Source organism: Carcharodon carcharias, chromosome 12 (genome assembly GCF_017639515.1).
Source record: "Carcharodon carcharias isolate sCarCar2 chromosome 12, sCarCar2.pri, whole genome shotgun sequence".
Taxonomy (NCBI): domain Eukaryota; kingdom Metazoa; phylum Chordata; class Chondrichthyes; order Lamniformes; family Lamnidae; genus Carcharodon; species Carcharodon carcharias.
This window is the reverse complement of record NC_054478.1, coordinates 104,454,996-104,478,418: the sequence shown is the minus strand read 5'-3', so window position 1 is coordinate 104,478,418 and position 23,423 is coordinate 104,454,996. Positions and strand designations below refer to the sequence as shown.

Genomic DNA, 23,423 nt, shown 5'->3' with positions numbered 1-23,423 from the left:
ACTCCAGATCAATCCATTCTCAACATCAACATCTTGTGAATTCTAGTTCACAATCTACTGTAGCCTTTTGATGATGTGAGCACTCACAGAAACTCATTCTACATAAAAGAAAGAACTTACATAAATACAGTGCCTTTCACCACCCCTACCCCAGAGGGTTGTGGAAGGTCAGTCATTCAGTTATGTTTAAAATAGAGATTGACAGATTTCTAAATACCAATGACATAAATGGATATGGGGAAAGTGTGGGAAAAAGGCATTGAAGTGGCTGATCAGCCATGATCGTATCGAAACAGCGGAGCAAGCTTGATGGGCTGAATGGCCGATTCTTGCTCCTATGTTCCTATGCCCCCCCTGGTCATTGACCTCTCTGCTAAAGGAAATAGGTCCTTCCAATCCACAGCTCAATTAAATCTCCCCACAGTCTTCTCTGTCCCAAAGAAAACAACTCCAGCTTATCCAATCTTTCCTCATAAAGTTCTACAGTCCCAGCAAAATCCTTATAAATGTACCCTTTTCAGTATGATCATATCTTTCCTATAATGTGGTGACCAGAACTGTACGCTATATTCTGGTTGTGACCTAACTAATATTTTACACAGTTCTAGAATAAGCTCCCTGCTCTGGTAATCCTTGCCTTGGGGCTAATAAAGTAAGGTATCCAATATGCCTTCTTAATTGCCTGCGGCATCTGCATGTTAGCTTACAATGACTTATTGATGAGGACACCCAGGTCCCTTTGTACATCTGCACTTTCTAATCTCTCAACATTTAGGAAATACCCTGAACATCTGTTCCTCCTACCAAAGTAGATAACCTCACATTTTTCCACATTATATTTCATCTACCATGTTCTTGTCCACTCACTAAGTCTGTCCAAATCGAGTTGAATTGCTCTGCATCTTCCTCACAACACATTTCCACCTAGCTTTATGTCACCCATGAACTTGGAAATATTACATTTGGTCCCCACAACCAAGTCATTGATATATAGTGTGGACAACTGGGCCCGAGTACCGATTCTTGCGGTATCCCACTGGTCACAGCCTGCCAATGCGAGAATGACACGTTTATACCTATTCTCTGTTTTCTGCCTGTTAACCAATCCTCAGTCCATGCCAGCATATTGCCTCCTATCCCATGTGCTTTAATTTTGCGAACCTCCTGTGGGGGAGTTAATCAAAAGCCTCCCGAAAATCCAAGTATACTACATCTAACGACTCGCCTTTGTCAATTCTGTTAGTAAAATCCTCAAAAAAATTCCAACAGGTTTGTCAAACATGATATCCCATTCATAAGTCCATGTTGACTATGCCCATTCAAATCATTATTATCCAAGTATTCATTTATCACATCCTTTAGATTCTAGCATTTTCCCTACTACTGATGTAAGGCTAACAAGCCTGTGGTTTCCTGTTTTCTCTCTTCCTCCCTTCAACATACTGCTCTAGAAAACTATCCCTAACACACTCCAGAAACTTGTCTTCCACAGCTTTTGTGCTCATTAGGTTTACCCAGTCTATATGAAGATTGAAGTTACACATGATTACTGTATTACCCATGCTACATGCTTCTCTAATCTGATTAATATCATGCCCCACACTAACACTACTGTTTGGTGGCCTATAAACGACTCCTATCAATGTTTGCTGTTCCTTGTTGTTTCTTAGCTCCACCCAAAGATTCCACATTTTGTTCTTCTGATCTGAGTTCCTCCCTTACTAATCTCTTGATCCCATCCCTTATTATCAGCGCAACACCACCTCCTTTTCCTTTTTGCCTGTCCTTCCTAAATGTTGAATATCCTTGAATACTCAGTTCCCTTGGTCACCCTGTAGCCATGTTTCTGTTATGGCAGTTAGATCATACTCATTTATCTCTTTGTGTCGTTGTTTCAAAAAAAACACAAACATAGATTTAAAGTAATTGATAGAAGGATTAAAGGAGAGCTGAGAATTTTTTTTCAGCAAGAAGGTGTTGGGTTTCTGGAACTCACTGCCTGGAAGTGTGACAGAGACAGAAACTGTCAGTGCATTTTAAAAATACTTGGATATGTACTTGAAATGGCTCTCACAGGACTTTGGACTAAGAGCTGGAAGTAGGATTAGGCTGGATAGCTCTTTTTTTGCATGACAAAGGCATAATGGGCTGAATAGCCTCTCTCTGTGCCATAAACCTTTTGTGTTTTAACTAGTGACCTTTGAAGCTCCGGTACTTTTCTGTTTCATCTTCTTCCTCAATTTCCATGTCCCAGACATTTCATTTTGACTCGACTAAATGAATGAGGCTAAAGCTTCATTAATGAAAGAAATAATCATGAAATAAATGAAAGTTAAGGAATTCATTATATCCACTAGAGGGCTGACTTGCATCACTTTCATAGAGTAGATGTCTTTTCACTGCGTCTGGACAATGTGCTGTATGTGCAGTTTGCAGTGGCATGATTTCCATGTACCTTAATGCTGCAACTACTTCAATTCTTAAGCTATGTGGTTTTGGATACTAGGAACAAATTGCCACAACACATGCTATTTTTTGGATTTTAAAAATATAACCTATGTGAAATGGTTTGTTATATAAACTTGTCTTTGCCCAATATTCAAAATTCCAGGGTTCTCTTTGTCAAGAGAATAACATCATTTTGGATCAGCCCATTGAAAATTCTAACTCTGAAGAAAAATTGAAGTGGAAAAGCATTTCTAAACTTCTATACTGGCTCATGATCTGACAATGGCTCAATTTTAAAATTCTCATCCTTTTTCTCTTATTTCTCAATGGCTTCGCTCCTCCTTTTTTTTTTGTAACCTACCCCAGCCCTACAAACCTTTGAGATCCTTGCACTCCTCCAATTCTGGCCCCTTGTGTATCCCTAGTTGTAATTGCTGCACTGTTGATGACTCTGCTTTCAGCTGCCTTGGCTCTTAAGCTCTGGAATTCCCTCCCTAAACCTCACCACCTCCCCCCTCCCTAAACCTCTCTGTCTCCCTTTCTCCCCTTTTAAGAAGTTTCTTAAAACCTACCTCTTTGGCCAGGTTTGTGGACAGCTGCCCTGATTTCTCCTTCTGTAGCTTGGTATCAAACACATTTATTGATAGCACCTCTGCTAAGCACATTAGGATGTTTTACTACATTCAATCTGTTATATAAATGCACATAGTTATTGCTGTCAAAACTGATGTCTTTTGAATTTGGGCCAGCTGTCCATTCTGAATGTATATCAAGTGCACATGTAATATAACAAAGCTATGTTGAACACCTCTGCCCTGAAGTTTACAATAAATGTTCCCTTTCATTATAATTCGTCCCTGTTCCTAGCCTAACGATTTGGAGCATCTAAAATCATTCAGATAATTTTTAAAAAGCAATTGAAAGGTCTTTCTCAATCTGACCATGGTCTACATTTTTGCTTCAAACCACTTGTCTGTTAACTGGCAACATAACTGCTACAAATAAAAAGCCAGACTCTCTGGGGTACAAGTGAAATTTTCCTCAAAGTTTGAAAACTAAAATAATCCAAGCAATCTTCATTTCACCTGAACATTTTCTGCATTTATGAAAAATTAATGCAAGCAAATCAAGAAGCCCATTTCCAGCCAGTGTCCTTGGATTTCTATTCACGGAAACTGCAACTTGAAATAATGATTCCTCTTATATATTACAAACTTGATGGTTGTCAGTTTATTTTAAATATAAGATAGTAATTACTGCTGTTGCCTCACTAATTAGATGTGCTTTTTTTCTTTCAACTTTGGTGAAAACTGGAATTTGAACTTGGAGTGGTAATTGGAGGGAGCCTTGCAAGGTACTGAGTTCAGTGCAGTACCGGGCCTATATGCTCATTACAAGCTAGGCTATTCAAAGGTTGAACAAGCTTAAAGGTGTACACCTATCAATGGCCAAATTTTGTTTGGTTCCTTTAGTACATTGCAATTTAAAAAGTCACACAGAGACATTATAAGGAGCACTGACTGTTCTGAATGGTTTTCAATAAAGAAGATAAGCTGATAACCATCAAATTTCATAAATTGGCATTGGTTGATTTAATAAAGAGCTACAGGTGAAGTCTTTCTAACAGTGCTCATTGTCCTTATACTGTCTGAGTCAATATTCTTTGTATTAATTTTTTTAGTCCTAGTCCCCCTCCTTTCGCAAAATTGATCATTTGGTTGAAATATGCTTTGATTACCTGTAAAATAATAATGTTTACAAAGTATTTAGTCTTTAAGAAACTATTTTTTTTGTTTGTTTGCTAAATAATTGCCTTTTTTTTTGCTTTCAAGGGTCATGGTGATGGAAAATGTGAATAGACCTCAACTGTGGAATATCTTTAACCAAGTTACTATGCACTCTCAAGACCTGAGGCACCACCGTTTTTGCTTGCGCCTAATGCTGAAACACCCGGACAACCATGCACTCTGTGTACTTAATGGACACAATGCATTTGTGGCTGGAAGCTTCAAGCATGCTTTAGGTAATAGGCATTGATAGTTTTGTAATATATAATTGTTTGTTGGTAACAAACCATTAATATGAATGCATGCAGCAATTATATTGCAATTATTAATCTTTCTATCTGGACATCACCATGCATCAATGATGTTGGGACTGGCTGCTGATTTCACAATGTTGGGATATAACCATATCCATGAACCTGACAATAACTGGCATAATTCTTTCTTTGGCCTCAGATGATTTTTATAAACAACTCAAGCTTTGCGTCAAACTTAGCTTTAGTGGCTAATAATAGTTCACAAACTGTGGCCCACTATCTGTTTCCAAAACCTCAGTCAGCTTATTGCCTTGTCTATTTCTTCAATTGACTAAATTTCTGGAGGAAATAAGAATAATCTGCCTTGTAATTTTTTGATATAGTGCCAACCAGTGGAGGAAGTAAGAATAACAGGCATTACTGTTACTATCGCATTACTAACTTGCTGCAGCTCTATATCTACTTTTCTCTGTATTTATCAATGTGTCTCTGTATCAATGTGTCCTTTTGTTGTAATATGTCCACCAATATCAGTTGGTCGCCTGTGACATTTCACGAGGTGTTAAAATCCTGTGTCGTCTTTCGGTGAACTACAGTTAAAAGCTTGGTGTGCAAATGTAAGATTTTTAATAAGAAAAATAGATTAGAAAATATATATGTATTCAATCCTCATTTTAAACTCAGATGTTTTGTACTTGTTTTTATTTATAATTTTCTGTGATTCTTTATAGTTTTATATATTCTCTGTGCACACTTATAATGGAGCCTACCTATGTAGGCTTGTCAAGCTTTAATTACATAAGCTTTGGCAATTTAAAATTTAATTTTTTGCAATTTTTTGCACCTTATGGTTTTGTAGCAGAGAAATCCCTTTACTGCAACCAACTCTACTCTGCTTCCCAAATTACTATAACTGTACTATAAATCACCCTGAAAAGCCAAAGTACAATATAAAAATAAGAACAACATGTATGACTTTAAAATGGGAACTGAATTATGTGCGTGGTCCTGTTGACTCCTGATCGCTAACCCTGCTTCACCTGATGAATACATTTGGTGTCGACACCCCTATAACGCAAATAATAACATATTAAAATGATGACCGCATGCTCTATTTTAAAGATAACCATTTCCTGTGGGGTTTCTGATAAAAATGTCAACAGTTGGCTGTCACCATACCTTTAATATCTGTTGGTGCTGCTTTAGCAAGATTTCCCATTGTAAATTGAGCAATGTCACAGTATCATGCCATTAGAATCAGTACCACCATGTAGAGCTCTAAAGCTTGAACAAGCTCTGCTGTCCTTCAATACATCACCCAGCACAGTTATTATAATATTTCGGCCTCTCTGTTGGACTAGGAATAAGGTTAAAAAACATAATGGACTGGACCTTGCAGTCCCAATGAATGCTAAGATGTTAGCCACAACTTCCAGGGAGCCCACACACTCAATCTGGAAGTTGTGGTATGGCTAAATGAGTTCTAGAGGAGCCCACACTGATTGCCCTGCCACGACCTGTCAGTGCTAAAACTTGGGTTGATTGTCCAGCACTTGCATAGAGCCTGCTCAGGAGTGTAGCCCTTTAAATCAACAGGAGTGTTCCTATTGTCCTGGCACCCTCAGCTCCACTGAACCCTGGGAAAACAAGTACCCATTGCAGTCGATGAAAAAGGTAGGTACTAGCTTTGCACACAGTCAACGGCGTACAACTCCTCTTTACTGCTAACCACAAGATCCAGGCCAGTAGTCTTTATTTGCTTCGTTCAGCAGTGTATGATGGTGTTTCCATCTTTTGTTGTTTCATCTACTGGCTTCAGGTTCTGCTTTTGATTCCTTACTGCGCCTTCATTCCAGCAGTAACTCCTGAGTTGTAAATATTCATTTATTCTCTCTTGCTGTCTGTAATTTCTACCTTATGCTTCTTTCCCTGCTCAATGTTCCTTGTTCCTGGCTGCTACAAGAAAAATTTGATGCCTGAAAATTTAGTTCCTGGCGCAACCTTCTACAAAGTTACTCTTCCTATCTTAATAGCCTACTTACTACATTCCCTCTGACCCCCTTTAATAAATATCCAACCCCAGTATGCCTATCTATACGAGTGCTTTATGTCAGTAAATAACAAATCCAAATATTTTTTTTTGTTCTCCTGGATATTGCTGGATGGCATTTGAGCATTTAGAAAAAAAATGTCTATGTCGTTCTAAATCATATGAGTGTAATATGTGTGTGTATGTGCATGTATCTCTACACAACACTTACTACCCTTCATCAATCTGAGCCAGATCCATTAACCCATTCTCTTTGTTTTCTGTTTGTCAGCCATTGTCTATTTATGCTGCTCCCTTTCCTCTCATAACACGTCTCTTGTGGGATAGAAACCACATTGATTCCATTAAATTATATTGGAAATTATATGATAGAGAGATAGTGGCGTAGCAGTAATGTCACTAGACAAGTAATCCAGAGGTCCAGGCTAATGCCCAGGGGATGAGTTCAAATTCCAAATTCCACCACAGCACCAGGTGGAATTTAAATTCGATTAATAAAATCTGAAATTCAAAGCTAGTCTCAGTAATGGTGACCATGAAGCTATCATCAATTATAAAAGCCCATCATGAATGTCCTTTAGGGAAGGAAGTCTGCCTTCCTTACCTGGTCTGGCCTACATGTGACCCTGGACCACAACAATGTGGTTGACTCTTAATTGCCCTTTGAAATGGCCTAGCAAGCCACTCAGTTCAAAAACAATTAGGGATGGGCAACAAATGCTGACCTTGCCAGTGACGCCCATATCCCATGAAGAAATAAAGAAAAAATATATATAATTAATATTTTTAAGATAGTATAAATTGTTCCTAAAAGCAATCATTTAACTATATCTTGTTTCTTCCCATTTTAAATTTCAGGTCAGTATGTTCAAGCTTTCAGGATTCAGCCTAATGAACCCCTATACAGTCTCTGTGTGGGCCTTACCTTTATCCACATGGCATCTCAGAAGTTTGTTTTAAAACGACATCCTCTTCTGGTGCAGGTTTGTCAAAGACATTGAATCCAGATTTAAAGCTTACGTTTCTTCTGAATGAAAATCTATCTATTGAACTATTTTGATCCGCTATTTTATAATTAGAATGTGCTCTTATCTACTGCAGCAAAAATTATCACTTTTGTTAAAACTTTAAACGTTTCAAGTCTGAAGTATGGTGAGCTATCGATTCTCTTCTGTACAATCTCTGTAAAGAATGCTGATAAACAATTTAGAAGAGATATGAAAATGTAGTGAAAAGGTGATTTTTAATATTAATTTTGTACACCAAGATGTATCACATCATATGGCTGCTGGTTATGGAGTGCTGAGTTGAATTTAGGATAATGACCTGCGTGTTTAAAATTTGGAATTTGAGATATTCTACTTTCAAATGAAGAATCCATGAAGCAAGTTCAGTTTAATTGAGAGAAGGGAGGAAGCAACAATATTAAAGGCAGGGAAGCATTGTAGGGAATGTGAGAAATTTGAAGGCAGGGAATAGCTAAGTAATTTTTCTTTACTTCTTGCTCAAAGGGCAGTCATCTAACAAGTCATTTAAACATGGAGAGAAAAGTGCAATAGAAGCAACTGTACTGCACCATTGATCGATATTGCATCAAATGTGCTGGTCTTGCTAGTGGTGTGATGTGTGTTTGAGTTACATCTAAAATTAAAGGTTAACATAACAACTACAATTTAAAATTATATAATGCCTTTAAAGTCTGGGGAAAAAACACCCAAGGCCCTTAACCTTGGGCCATGGAAAAAGAGATTACTGCAGGGCATGACTAAATGTTTGCTTGAAAAAATGTATTTTGCAAAGTTTTCACAGTGAGGTAAGAATTCAAAAGACTGAGGGATCTGCGTAGTTCGAGGAAGCAGGGTCAAGGCAGCTGAAAGTTGTGCCTTCTGTGGATTGGCAAAGGGCACGGAGTGAGATTAATAGAATGTGGAAAAGACATAATGCTGGAGAAGTTTGGAGATGGGATGGGTTGACCCGTGAGTCATTTGAAGACTTGAACTTGATGCTTCGTAGGAAATTTGCGAGAAGGGAGAATAGCAATTAAACTAGGTATTGCAGATACTCTGCTGCTTTTCATTGGATTTGTACTTTTTTATTCTAGGGATTCTCCTTTCTGACACGGTATATGGAACTTCGAGGCCCATGCCAAGAAGTATACTATAATATAGGACGTGCATTACATCAACTGGGGCTCGTGCATTTTGCAATTCATTATTATGAAAAGGCACTGGAGCTCCCACCTCTTCAATTAGAGGTATGTAGTATGTTAGAAATCTAAATAGATAAAACTTTTTTTTTCTTATTCACACAATGGTACTTACACAGGGTAGAAGGTCCAGACAACCAACAGAGGAATCCATCAGTTGTGACTTTAATTTCAGCAATTAGTTGGTACTTTGAAAGGCTTTGGACTTCCACATGGCTCTGTAGGCAAGCTTAATATGTTACAGCCATACAGACCCAGGAATGGCACAATTTCATCCTTGGACTTTGCCGAGGTTATCTGAACTCAACCGGGCAGCAATGTTGGCTTTGTAGCCCCTTGCCTGCAGATAGGAAGAGGTAGCCAACTTTCCCACTGAATGCTATCCTATGATGTTCCTAGTAATATCTCGTGACTCCAGTTTGCAGAGGACAAAATTAGCTCTATTGTATGGACACTGATTGTCTAAACTTGCAGCCAAAGGCTGGTCTCTTGGGAAAATAACTAGAATTGATACCTGCAAAATCATTACCCTAGCAAGAGTTGGTGTCACCCAGAGAGGGGGGGTTCTGATGTCAATAAATATCATATTATTCTGATTTTATTTTTTGTGCTCGTTTGCTCCACAAAAGGACTTAGGAAAAAAATGTGTTTAAATTTGGAGGTTTCGTTTGAAAGCAAAGTGCATTCACACAAATGTGTGTTCTTTTAAATAAGGACACCAAAATAAAAGGTCGTTAAAATGCTAATCTTTGCAGTTGTTTTGCAAAGGACCATGAACAATTCATTAGCTTGCCTTGGTAATTGATATACTCCTCCCTAGCACTATATTAATGGGTCCCTGGCTCTGTGTGCTTGGCTGGGATGGTCTAGTAAAGACCCTACCCCTGGGTTGTGCACAAAAGGAATCGAAACAAAAACAGAAAGTAACACAGCGTTATTTTTTTAAACCGCAAACTGCGAGGGCAAGTTTTCCTCAAACTTAAATAGTTAGGATGCAGGCTGACGGTTAGAAGTTCACCATACTCATACTGTGGCTGAAAGTGTTAAATTATGAAGACAGGCTGCAGAGTTGGGGGCCAATCCAAATATTAATAACTGAGATTGATAGAGTTTTGTTATACAAGTGTATTGAGGGATATTGAAGCAAGGTGGGTAAATAGAGTTCAGATACAGATTAGCCATGATCTAATTGAATGGTGGCAGAACAAGATTGAGGGCTGACTCCTGTTCCTAATTGTTCAAAGAAGTATTTTATTTTAGTTGAGCAAGCTGACCTACGAATGTGGGGAAGTGTAGTACCGTTGTTATTTAGTATCATGAGAAGGTGACCAAATTAGTGAGTTCAACTATCACTTTGCTCTATGTGCCCACTTGCCATATGTGCAATATGCAGATTAACTATATGTATCTGGTCTAGGTCTGCCTTCCAAAAATTGAAATAGAATGTATGAGGGCATCTTGGAAAGACACAGTATCCAGTTTGTTTATCAAGATGTGACACCATGTTATGTCCCCTGAATTACACTGTTTTTTTAAAAAAAGGATATTAGACAATGTAAGTGAACTCTGCTGAATATGTGGGTGTGCATTAAAAAGTGCCTGGTATTACTAAACCTGAGAAGATAGCTGCAGCTGACTAAAATTTGACTTTTATCCAAGTTATTGCAAATAGGTTATCAACAGATCTGTTCATTAGAATCTTGAAAGCCATGGTCCTGTGTAGTCAGCATGTAGCCACACAGATGTCAATGCAAAATTAGCTGCCATTAGAAAATGACACTCAGGTATTTGAAATGATGGATTATATTTCATTGATCAGAGTTACATCCAAGCCTTTGTTAATTTTGTACTTTTTGTTTGATTGTTTCTGCCCTTGTATTTGTATGCTAATTCACGATACGGTAAAATATCTGGTGCCACTGGCAATAATTAGGGTCTTGTGAAGAAAACTGGTAAAGATGGGTGACAACTTACTGTCAAATACAATTAACCATCCTGCAATAGGATAAAAACAATGTCAAATTATCATTTTATGCACTCTATATTTAGGCAGCAGGTGGTAGGCACTCTGTACTAATGTGCTTACTGTTGGTAACAGCTTTCTTTAATCATTCATTAATGGGGTGTGGGCGTCATTGGTTAGGCCAGTATTTGCTGCCAATCCCTAATTGCTTTTGAGAAGTTGGTTGTGTGCTGCCTTCTTGAACTGTTGCAGTCCATGTGCAGGGGGAGTGACAAAGTACCTGATCCTGGAAAAATCACAAACACAGATTTTGTCCTTTTCCATGCCATAGTGCATTAGAGCCACTATATCCTCCTCTTATTATACCTCAGCTTTTTTTTTGTTGTACAAATGACAAATTGATTTTAAAGTGATTTAGTTTAAAAGAAATGTCTTTTTTGTTGCAGGGAATAGACGATGATCAAGTTGATCTAAGACGAGACATTGCTTATAACCTATCATTAATTTATCAGAATAGTGGAAACATTGATATGGCTCGAAAACTTATATATACACATTGTGCTGTATAATTGAGAGATTATTTAAAGGGTAAAGGATACACATTGTGCTGTATAATTGAGAGATTATTTAAAGGGTAAGGAGTAGCTTGCATCTTTTATGTATATAATCTTATTGTTTTCAACTGTTGTTTTTTATTATTATTTAAGACCATTAAAACATTTATGAAAATTCTCACATGAGTTTTATAATTTTGTTGCACATAGTGTATAAAGGAAATCTGTTGCCTGACAAGGCAGAACTTCTACCACTGAACTGTAATTATCCCAGTATAGTGCAAATCAGTGCAAGATCTGAGACGAGACTGTAGATTATACTGCTTTAAAAAATATCTTCCACTCCTCGTGTGTTGTTAGATCTGCTATTATTTTTAATTAAGTTAGGTTGGGTTCACTTTCATCCTCCTGAAATTACTAAATTTCCAGTATAACACCTTTATTATAAACTATGTTAAGAGAAACCTGAATTGTAACATTGTGTACTAGAAGACACGTAGGAATAGTCTTATCTCTCTCCCTGTAACTTCACTCCCCTCATGGTCCATCTTGGTTGAGAATCATGGGCACCAAATGGCAGACTGGCACCATATGTATTACACCACTAGGTTCTCCAACGCTTAATAATCATGTGGTGACATCAATAATTTGTTGCATATTTTGTGTTAAAATCACAAATGTACCATGGAATCCACAATCCATTTTTTATGGAAGTATTGATTACAAAATGACAATCCATTAGCTTTGATGGTGTTTACCAAATTAAGATTGATTTTTAAAACAGATATAACAGGATGTGAAATAAGATGTCTATATCCACAAGATAAACATCACTGAACTGTCCTAAATACAGTTAACTTCACTTTCAAGTTCATGGGGATCAATTCTTGGTGCTTGTGAACCATTCTGGAAGTGGCACTTCTAGGGCACTGAGTTGGGTGTGCCTGAACAAAGTGTATCTATTAAGCAGAATTTAACCATTACTCTTCCTAGACTACCTCTAACTGCAAAAACTGACCTGTGCTTTAGCTTATAGTTCTGGGCCTTAGGGTTAAACCTCTCAGTTTTTTGTTTAAACACCCACTGCCCAGGTGTCCCCTTCTCAGCTGGGCATTTTCACTGACAGAAACTCAAAATTTTTCACTTATGTGAAAAGTTTGTTTATGAACTGGGAATGAAGCTTTGTATTTGGACACAAACCAAACCATAGCTATGATCAAATACAGCATAAATAAACAGCCTTTATAGCTATCTGACTACCTGGTGAAAGAGTATCTGGAATCCTATTTAGTGATTTGTATGTATCATTCTATGATATAAATCTTTTTCCCAGAACCTGCATTGACAAATGCAACATTTCAGGAGCTAATTAAGATTGAAAGTGGACTAATCTTGTTTCATTTGGAGTACATGATCAAATCTGCTTTTTTCTTGGGTTCTGACAGCAAGGACAGTTACAGTGAGTAATTGGAAGGCCACAGCTAAAAATTTAAATAAAAAAACAATGTGGGATTGAGTTCCCAACTGAACAAGGCTGCTGATTTCATTGCAGAATTATTTTGATTTGATGAAACTTCCAGTACCAAAACTGATCCATACAATTATTTTGTTAACAGAAATGCTATTTTTTGCTTTTTTAGTAAATTAGAAAATGCTGTGTAGAAATATGTTATGAGCACATTTCTTGAGTATTAGAAGCGGGAACATTATGTGCAGAATATTAGCACTTTAGAGTCAGGAGTCCTGAACAATTGACTTAACAATTTTCAGGAAAGTTTGGGCTCCGTGATAAATTGGTGTTTAGACTGACACATCACTAGTTGGGAAAGAAGTCAGTGTCATAGCCCTTCCCCAGGTGAGAACACTGAGAAGGGGACACCTCGGCAGTGGGTGTTTAAACAAAAAACTGAGAGGTTTAACCCTAAGGCCCAGAACTATAAGCTAAAGCACAGGTCAGTTTTTGCAGTTAGAGGTAGTCTAGGAAGAGTAATGGTAAAAACTATGAACTCAGCCCACAAAACGGACAGTGCACATGGCTTATTAATTTTTGAGGGAATTGCTTTTATAGTTACTTTATATTCCTTTTTCTGTCTGTGAAATAAAACAAGTTACCAATTCATATCCAGCTTTGGAAAATTTGGAACAGCACATGTAAAGACTGCACAAACACAATAGAGTTTCAATCGTGTGAGTATTATTATTGTTACACACATGGGATATACCATTCTAAATAGTGTATGTGCACACTCCTGAATGTAACATGCTCAGACTGCTTATGGGAGTGACTCTTATCACTGTATCCAAAAATATCCAAGGCACACCTGAAATTGGGAAGCCTGTACATCATCATTTATGTCTTTGCTGTTACAGTAATGCACAATGTTGTTTCCTTTTTCTGCTAGGAAGATGTGTAGCAGTGGTTATTCACAGTTGTATAAGGCCCATTATTACATAGAATTTACAATACAGAACAGGTCATTATCCCGACTGACCATTTCTGGTGATATGTTCCATATAAACTTCCTTCTACTCTAATTTATCTAATCCCATCCTTTTTGTTCCTCTGTCATGTACTTATCCAGCTTCTCTTTAAATGCACCTATGTTATTCACCTCAACCATTTCATGTGGGGTAGCTAGTTCCACATTCTTCCCACTGAATAAAGATGTTTCACCTGAATTGCTTGTTGGATTTCTTAGTGACTCTCTTATACCAATGACCCCTAGTTTTGGACTTGCCTACAACTAGAAACATTGGCCCAAATCTTCTGTTGTCCAGAGCAACAAAATATGGACTTAAGTTTGTGTTGTGCATTGGGACCTGAGGGAGTCCTCATGCACACAAATGTGTTGTATTTTCCTCAGAAGTTTAAACTTCCAATGGGCTGATTTGCACTGTCCGGGACACTAGGTGAATGTCTCCAACCTGACACTTGGGCCAGATATGCAGGATTTACCTGGATACTTACCCTGGAAATGTAACTTGGAGATTAATCAGTATAACTGAACTGAGCAGCACTGAACCCACCCTCCTGCTGACCCAATCACAGCCCCCAACCCGTGACTCAATCCAACCCGATTGCCACCCCCCCACCTACCCAATCCAAATAGTCCCCATCCTAACTACTCGCAGGCCCACCTACCCACCCACATTGGTCCAATCAAAAACAGTTGCCCTTTGATTACAGCTTTGGCCCTTCCTGAAACTTAACCATATTTAGTGTTCTTTCTTCAGAAAATTGCTTTGAAATATCTGTTAGGTTAAATGCATTAAATAAGTTTAAGTTCTTCTTGGCAGAGATCATGAAACTCCAACACAAACTTGGAATCAAAACTGGGGCTATGTGCATGGCTGAAGTATATCCTGTCAATATTAATGGCAATTACATTGTTAAAATGTAATGGCAATTAGATTGTTAAACAGGTGATGGTTATTTGTACACTTACAAATGTGGATAGCTGGGACACTGGTGGCGTGGAGGAGTGTTGACTATACTCTGTCAATAAATTCTCTGCAAGGAAAGACTGTCTCAGTTTTGACTTCACCAGCTGGTTTGAATCCATATACATATCCTGTGTTTGCTGAGTGTGGAAATGCCATTTATTATTTTGAGTGCAGTTTTTAAAATTAAAATCACATTAACATCTCCCACTTTGTTCTGATGCTGTACACAGGTTAATTCTTGGCTGCTTGGTGCTTGAAATGTGATGTCAAAAAATTAGTTAAATGAGTCCTATCTTTATTGTGTTACTTTATGAATGCAAATGAATCTGAATGCTATATTTCCTCCCATGGAAGATTGTCCACCAATACTGGTGATTTTCATCAGTATGCTCACAGACAGTATTTTTAAAAAATCTCTTGTAGGTAATTCTTATTACTTAATTGTTCAAAATGCATTTTATTTTCTCTCTTATCCTTTCATATTTTTCTCCTGTGTGTACTTTGCCAAACATCACAAAAAATAACTTTTGTAGGCTTCCATCCATCTTGCCTTAAGTGTTAATTTATAATGTGTAAAGGTGGTCTAATCTCGATTTTGTTCTCCCTGTGCTACTTCTTGTCTCTTTTCCATGGAGTGTGTGACTTTATGTCTACTCAGTACTTCCTGACTGAAATGAGCGTCAGGTGCACATGGAAAATATCTGGTACCACACATTGTTCACCAACTGGGCTAGAAAACTGAACTTTAAAGGAACAGTATTAATATAGTAGTGATATCACTAGGTTTGCAAAACCATTTTAATGTTTGGATATGTGTCACATCTCTTTACATAGTAACTTTAATCTTTCTTCACCCACAAACAACTCTAAATTTCACAAGAATTTTAACTGCTTCTAGTGCTTCCTGTAGCAGCGGACTAGGGAAACCATAGAACACTGCGAGAGCACAAACTGGGAGAACATAAAGCAAGAGCGGTAGACCAGGGAAAGAATAAAAGAGCATGAGAGCAGCGGACCAGGAGGCCATAAAAGAGTGCAAGAGCAATAGATAGGAAGACCATAAAAGAGCTATCCAGTCCAGTCTGTGACTCAGGAGTGGATCAGCCCCATTCTGAGAAAAGTCAAAATGTGAAGTCACAGGGAAACAGGTAGTTGATTGGTGAGTACTTTCTCATTTATTTTTAAGAACTCAGGTATTGTATTAGTAATTGTAAGGTATAATTAGTAGTAGTAAGGTTTACTAGCCATACTAAAGCTTATTAATAGTAGGGTTTATTAATTTAATAAACTAAGACAAAATAAATTAATTAGCACATAATAAAGATGGCAAGGCAGGTGATGTGGCTGCAGTTTATGGGGGCTGATGGATGCCAGTGTGATCCACGGCAAACACGTCCGCAGTAAGTGTGTGCGGCTTGAGGGCTTCAGCTCAGAGTCAATGAGCTGGAGACCAATCTAAGGACACTTTGAACACAATCATCCCAAATTTGCATGGTGCTGTAGTGGGCAGGAAAATGAACGTTTTACCCATCAGCTGCAATGGTATCTTTCACACTGTATCGTCCCAATCCTGCCTCATTAATCATGCATTCCTGGGGAACACACCGTTTCGATGGCAGACAGGCTCTCATTCACCCACCACACCATCAGCTCATTGTTTGCTCACACCAGGCGCCATATCTAAAGTGCAGCCACATGCATACCCCTCACTGCTTCCATCCCAGGACTGCTGCAAAGAATACATGGCCCAAAAGGCAAGAAGACTGCAGAACTTAATTTAGGGACGCATCCCTCGAGCACCTTTTGGATATCATGGAGGTCCGCTGCGATGTCCTCTACCCCCTCTCTGGCCGCAGAAGAGGCAGCAACATTACCAATCTGGCTTGGGACACAGTGGCAGGGGTGGTCAGTGACAATGCCCTGTATAAGAGGACAACCACCCAGTGCCACAAGAGGATGAATGATCTCCTTCATTTCTGCAGGGTGAGTCACTCTTCTCATCACTCTCAACTCTCACACTCTCAAACCCGTCACACATCCACAGGAATTTCACTCTCTGCCAGTTCAAGGGATATCACTATTCATTCTCTCACACACAGCTTCATTGTCTTCATCCCTTTAATGGGACCACTCACCACCCACAAGTACCAGGCATACTTATCATCTGGCCTGGCATTTACATTCTCTCCATCTGTGTTCATGTAGGACAAGCTGGGAGAGGTCGCACACCGGTGGAGAAATGCCTGAAATCAAGGTCCTAACAAACTTTGAAAATCGAATCATCCAGCTGGCTGGTGAAGGTCTGCTCCGTTCCTGTGTTGACGGCAAGGCTGGTGGTGCCATGTGAGGATCCAGCAGTACAACAACCATGCTGTGAGTGATGTGTACTATTTTAGAGGCCACTGCCATGCACTAATTATCTCTCTCTTTGCTTTCGCAGGAACATCTGGAAAAGAGCTGAGGGAGTCCACAACCCAGGGCATCTAATCAAGCCCCGAAGACACCTCGGAAGAAGAATCTGAAGGCACCCTCATTGAAGACCCATCGCAGTGCTCACCCGCACCCTCCACCAGCGCAGAGACACACACCTCCATGTGGGACCTAGTTCTAGAGTAGCCTTGCAAGCACAATCTGGTGAGCACATCGCACTGTCTGATCCACAGCAGGCAGAGGCAGGAAGTTCCCTTATTTCCAGCACTCAGAAGACTGCTGGAGGTCAGAAATCTGCTGAGTCCGAGTCAGATGAGGAGCGTCTGGACTTGGTTATACCTCAGTTGCTGAAGCTGCAAAGCCAAGCTTGGCAACATCAGGAAGGGATGTCCGCTGCACTCCCCAGATTGCAAGGCACGATGGAGGAGTCTGTCCGCCTTCAGCCTGAAGTGATAGTGCTGGCATGCCAATGCACTGAGGTCAACACTGGTAGGATGGCGGCCGCCATGGAGACCTTGGTCTAGGAAATTGGTCCTGCACTGCTGCGTGGGCCGAACTCCATCACAGACGTCACAGTTGGCCTCCAGCAATGTCAACATAAGAGGGGTGCGGGGCAGCTCAATCTCACCCCAGCTTCCCTTTCTCCTCAAGGAGTTTGCCAGGGGAACTCGGCACCCAAAGGGAGGAGAATCAGCAGGTGCACATCCTGAGGCAATCCATCCAGGTGACTCCAGGAGTGTCTGGCTCATCTGAATCCCCTCTTCCTGTGACCCGAGCAGCTCTAGCTACATGGGCCAAGAGGGTGCAACTGCCGTATGGCAGGACCCTGAAAGAAGACTGGGACCCTCCAGGTCTCAGCCCTCCAGTGGGTGTCTGCCAAGGTCATCACAGACGGGGTGTAGTAGTCAGCAGGCTGCCTCCACCTCCGCTGTGGGTATTGGGGGAGTACCAAGATATAGCGGCGGGGATAGGAAGGTTAAGAAAATGTAACTCTTTTGAGTCAAACAATTAAACTAAATTAATAAAGTCAGGGATAAAGTAAAAGCAGCGCCTTGAAGGGAAACTGTAAAAACAAAGACAAAATTTAAAGGAAGCTTGCAAACATTAAACCAAAATGTGATTAACAGGGCCAATAAAACACCCCAGTTCCCACGATGCCCACCGGGCATGGAAGGCTTCAACGGTGCCGGCAGACACCATGTGCTCCCTCTCCAGGGATACCCAGCCATGAACATAGCCGCGGAAGAGAGGCAGACAGCTGGATCAGATGTCCCCCTTGATCGCCCACTGCTTGGACCTGTTAATGGCCAACTTGGCCAGGCCCAGGAGCAGGTTCATGAGGAGGTCCCCTCCCTCCCAGCCCCCTTCTGCGCCGGATGCCTGTACATCAGGAGCGTGGGACTGAAGTGCAAACAAAACACCTAAGACACCCTATATAAACATGGTCCATGGACTCCAAAAGGCCGCACAAGACGAGAACTGACACATCCGACGGCTGTATGGGACTGCTACATGCAACACCCTCCATCCCAGCTCCCTGATAGAAAATGGGAGGACATCCTCACAGAGGGCCCCCCACAGGGGACCTCCGCCGCCTGATGGCAGCAAGGCACGCCAGGATGTGTCCAGACAGCGGCCAAGGGCAAGGAAGTGCAGCAGCCCATACAGGAAACCCCTCCACTACATGCTAAAAGGTATCGCTGCAGGGCTTGAAGAAGGAAGGTAGCCACCTGGGTGCATTGGCACACCAGCACCTGACCGCCCTCTCTAAGCGGGAGACTCAGGACCTCAGCAGCGACCCAGTGCAGCCTTTTGTCCCAGAAGAAGTTGAGGAGCATTTTCTGGATTTTTGTGACAAAATCTGGGGGATGGGTTCAAGTGACCAACCGGTACCACAACTTGGCGGCCGTCAGCTGGTTTATGACCAGAACTTGACCCTTGTAAGACGGCACTCGGAGAGCAGTCCTGTCCAGCGTCGCAGACGAGTGGTGACTTTGGCCTCCAGCTCCTGTCAGTTCGCCGGCCAGGATTCCTCAGCAGGATGAAGGTGGACTCCCAGGTAGAGGAGGCTTGTCCTGCTCCAAGTGAAAGGCCTGAGCTCCTCGGGTAGGGGATCCATCTGCCACTGACCGACCAGGACTCCAGAACACTTGCCACAGTCGATCCTGGCAGAGGACACGGCAGAGTGGACCTCCTGGCACTTGCGCATCCTCCGCAGGTCAGCTTGGTCGGTGAACAGGAGGAGCACATCATCAGCATAAGCCGAAATGCCCCAATGCCCGACCCATGCAGAACTAATACTGACAACCTCCTCCGCAAAAAGCACAGGAAATGTTCCACACAGATGGAATACAATTGACCAGACAGGGGTTAGCCAAGTAGTAGAAGGGGGAGCCGCGATCCAGGTCCTGGAGGAACAAGTTGCAGGTCCCACAGCACACCCTTCTTCTCTTCATACGCCAGCCGCAGGGCCAGGTCCGCATTGGGCTGATGGAGATGAGCTTCCAGGTTGAGCACTTCCTTTTCCAACTCCTCGACCCTGGATTTCTGCCTCTTTGTCGACCCCCTCGTGTTCTCCTGACAGAAGACGCGGACATGAACCTTGCCCACATCCCACCATAGCCTGAAGAAGGGGAAGCCTCCCCGCTTCCTTCTCCAGAAATGACGGAACAAATCTAGGAACCGCTCGTCCTCCAGCAGCAGGTTGTTAAAGTGCCAGTACGCAGACCCTGTCTGAGCGCAGAACAGAACATGTTCCACCCACGCCAGACAGTTGTCTACACACGGCACCCACCGCACAGAAGCCGATGGAACACAGGACACAGACACCTTGGAAACGTAAAGGCGGTCAAGGCTGAACACTCTGACTCCAGGTGACATGAAAGTAAAAATGCTGGAGTCAGGATGGAGATGTCGCCAGACGTCCACCAAGTCGAAGGACCCGATCAGATCCTGCAGCTTATTTGCACCTAATGAACGGTGCTGGGCACTGTGATGGTCCCGGGCCTTGACGGTACAATTAAAATACCGCCCCCCCCCCAGGACGATGCACTCACCTGTGTCGATGGAGCCAAGATGAATGGACACTTCCTCCTTGCTGCTGCGTGCCCAAAGTGAAGCGTACCCCCTAGGCACACATTAAGATGCAGCAACCAGCCTGGCACCAGCTCCTTGACCCCTAAGATCTCCAGCTGAAAATGTGGGGCCAACAAAATAGCCACCCCTCCTACCCAAAATCCACAAACAGGACTGTCCCAGCAGACCGATCGTGTCAGCCTGTTCCTGTCCCACGGAACTCATTTCTTGCTACCTTGACTCCATTCTCTCTCCCCTTGTCCAGTCTCTTCCCACCTACATCCACGATTCATCTGACACCCTACGTCATATCAACAATTTCCAGTTCCCTGGCCCCAACCGCTTCCTCTTCACCATGGATGTCCAATCCCTCTACACCTCCATCCCTCACCGGGATGGTCTGAGGTCTCTCCGCTTCTTCCTCGAACAGAGCCCAAACAATCCCCATCCACCACCACTCTCCTCCGTCTGGCTGAACTTGTTCTCTCACTGAACAATTTCTCCTTAAACTTGTCTCACTTCCTCCAAATAAAAGCTGTGGCTATGGGTACCTGCATGGGCCCCAGTTATGCCTGTCTCTTTGTGGGGTATGTGGAACATTCCTTGCTCCAGTCCTACTCAGGCCCCCTCCCACAACTCTTTCTCCGGTACATCGATGACTGCTTCGGTACCAGTTCATGCTCTCGTCTGGACCTGGAAAAATGTATTAATTTTGCTTCCGATTTCCACCCCTCCATCATTTTCACATGGTCGATCACTGACACTTCCCTTCCCTTCCTTGACTTCTCTGTCTCAATTTCTGGTGATAGACTATCCATCAATATTCATTACAAGCCTACTGACTCCCACAGCTACCTCGATTACAGCTCCTCACACCCTGCTTCCTGTAAGAACTCCATCCCATTCTCTCAGGTCCTTCACCTCCATCACATCTGTTCTGCTGATGCTACTTTCCAAAATAGTTCTTCTGACATGTCTTCCTTCTTCCTTAACTGAGGTTTTCCGTCCACGGTGGTTGACAGGGCACTCAACCGTGTCCGGCTCATCTCCCGCGCATCTCCCTCTCAGAACCATGATAGGGTCCCCCTTGTCCTCACTAATCACCCCACCAGCCTCTGCATTCAAAGGATCATCCTCCGCCATTTCCGCCAACTCCAGCATGATGCCACCACCGAACACATCTTCCCTTCACCGCCCCCGGTCGGCATTCTGTAGGGACCATTCCCTCTGGGACACCCTGGACCACTCCTCCATCACTCCCTACACCTCAACCCCCTCCCACGGCACCTTCCCATGCTACCACAGAAGATGCAACACCTGCCCCTTTACTTACTCACCATCCAAGGGCCCAAACACTCCTTTCAAGTGAAGCAGCACTTCACTTGCACTTCCCTCAATTTAGTCTACTGCACTCATTGCTCCCAGTGCAGTCTCCTCTACACTGAGACCAATTGCAGACTGGGCAACCACTTTGCGGAATACCTTCAGTCTGTCCGCAAGCATGACCCAGACCTCCCTGTCGCTTGCCATTTCAACACATCACCCTGCTCTCATGCCCACATGTCTGTCCTTGGCCTTCTGCATTGTTCCAGTGAAGCTCAACGCAAACTGGAGGAACAGCACCTCATCTTCCGATTAGGCATTTTACAGCCTTCCGGACTGAATATTGAGTTCAACAACTTCAGGTCATGAATTCTCTCCTCCATCCCCATCCCCTTTCCAATCCCCCTTTTTTCTAATAATTTATATATTAGAAATATATTTTTCTTTTTCCAGCTATTTCTATTATTATTTTAAAATTTATTTCTATCCATTGTTTTATCTCCACCTTCTGGCTTATTTCGATCCCTTCCCCCCACCCCACCTCCACTAGGGCCATCTGTCAGTTGCTCGTCCTGCTTTCTACCCTTAATGTCACCATCAGCACATCCTTTAGCTAATATCACCACTGTTAACACCCCTTTGTCCTTTTGTCCAAGACACCTTTTGCAATCTCTTCTTTGCCTCCACCTATCACTGGCCCTCTATCCAGCTTCACCTGTCCCACCCCCCTCAACCAGCTTATATTTCACCTCATTTCTATTTTTCATTAGCTCTGATGAAGAGTCATACGGACTCGAAACGTTAACTGTCTTCCCCTCCGCAGATGCTGTCAGACCTGCTGAGTTTTTCCAGCTGTTTTTGTTTCAGATTTCCAGCATCCGCAATATTTTGCTTTTATTGTAAGACAGCCACCCCGCTAGAATTGGAGGCTTGGTCACTCATGTAGACACCCCCCTGGCCACTCCAGGAGCCATCTTGTGGAACGGAATGGGTTTCCTGCAGGAAGCAAACTGCATACTTCCCATCCCGGAGGCCCGAGAAGTTCTGGAACCTGCGCTGTGCGTCCCTGCTGCCATTGATGTTGAGGCTAGCTATGGTAATCTTCATTGTCAGAAGTATGTGCTACCATCATGATGCCGAGTGTAAGAAGGACAGGACTATTTTAACCCTTCCTCTCATTCAAGAGCCCAGTGAGAAACCTTTGGACCCTGCATTTAGCATTCCAGTCCAGCACCGGGGACTTGAGGGCCTCGCGGGCTGACCAGAGCACAACAGGAAAAGAATGCCACCGGTTCAGAGCCGATTGGACCCTGTCTCGGTGACCGCGATTACTCACTAAAAAATCCTGGAGCTCCCTTAAAGGGAAGAGGGGAGAATCGGTGGGGGGACACCAGGGAATCCACCACCTCACCCGACGACTCTATAAGTTGTTCCTATTGCTCACCACCAAAACTTCGTCCTCCTCCAGGTTGTCGCCTCCAGCTTCCAACCCCTCTTCTGCATTGAGTACAAGGGCTGGTTCAGAGATGCCAGTCGGCTCCACGTCCACCTCGATCCCACCCCCAGGATCAAGGGCAGAGGGGTCCTCTCAGGTCTCCTCGGGGATATGGGCCAAAGGGTGGCAGAGGCTCAGAGTCCCGCTCCTGCTCAGGCACCGGGTCGCCAGGTGAGTCCAGAAAAAGCTCAGGACCTGGCACAGAGGCGCCTGGCGCTGAAGGTTGGGAGGGAGTGGGGAGGCCCTCCTCACCACCGCCGCCCGATGACCCAGCAGCCGGAGCCATGAAGGGACTGCTGCAGTCCCCTGGTGGGCCAGATGGCACTTCAGGGGTACAAGGTGGGTCGGAGTGGGGCACCAGCGTAAGGGCTATCCCTCACCGACCCCCGAGGGG

General features: G+C 42.5%; 1 protein-coding gene across 1 annotated transcript in view; it reads left to right on the top strand.

Annotated features, from left to right (window-relative positions):
- The window catches only part of gtf3c3 (general transcription factor IIIC, polypeptide 3), a 66,115-nt gene extending 54,675 nt beyond the window's left edge, over positions 1–11,440 (top strand). The window contains exons 15-18 of the mRNA XM_041201147.1: positions 4,281–4,471; positions 7,398–7,522; positions 8,641–8,793; positions 11,155–11,440. Coding sequence (XP_041057081.1) covers positions 4,281–4,471; positions 7,398–7,522; positions 8,641–8,793; positions 11,155–11,277 — 592 coding nt within the window. The 3' untranslated portion in view covers positions 11,278–11,440. The remainder of the gene's footprint in view (positions 1–4,280; positions 4,472–7,397; positions 7,523–8,640; positions 8,794–11,154) is intronic.
- The last annotated feature ends 11,983 nt before the right edge of the window (positions 11,441–23,423 follow it).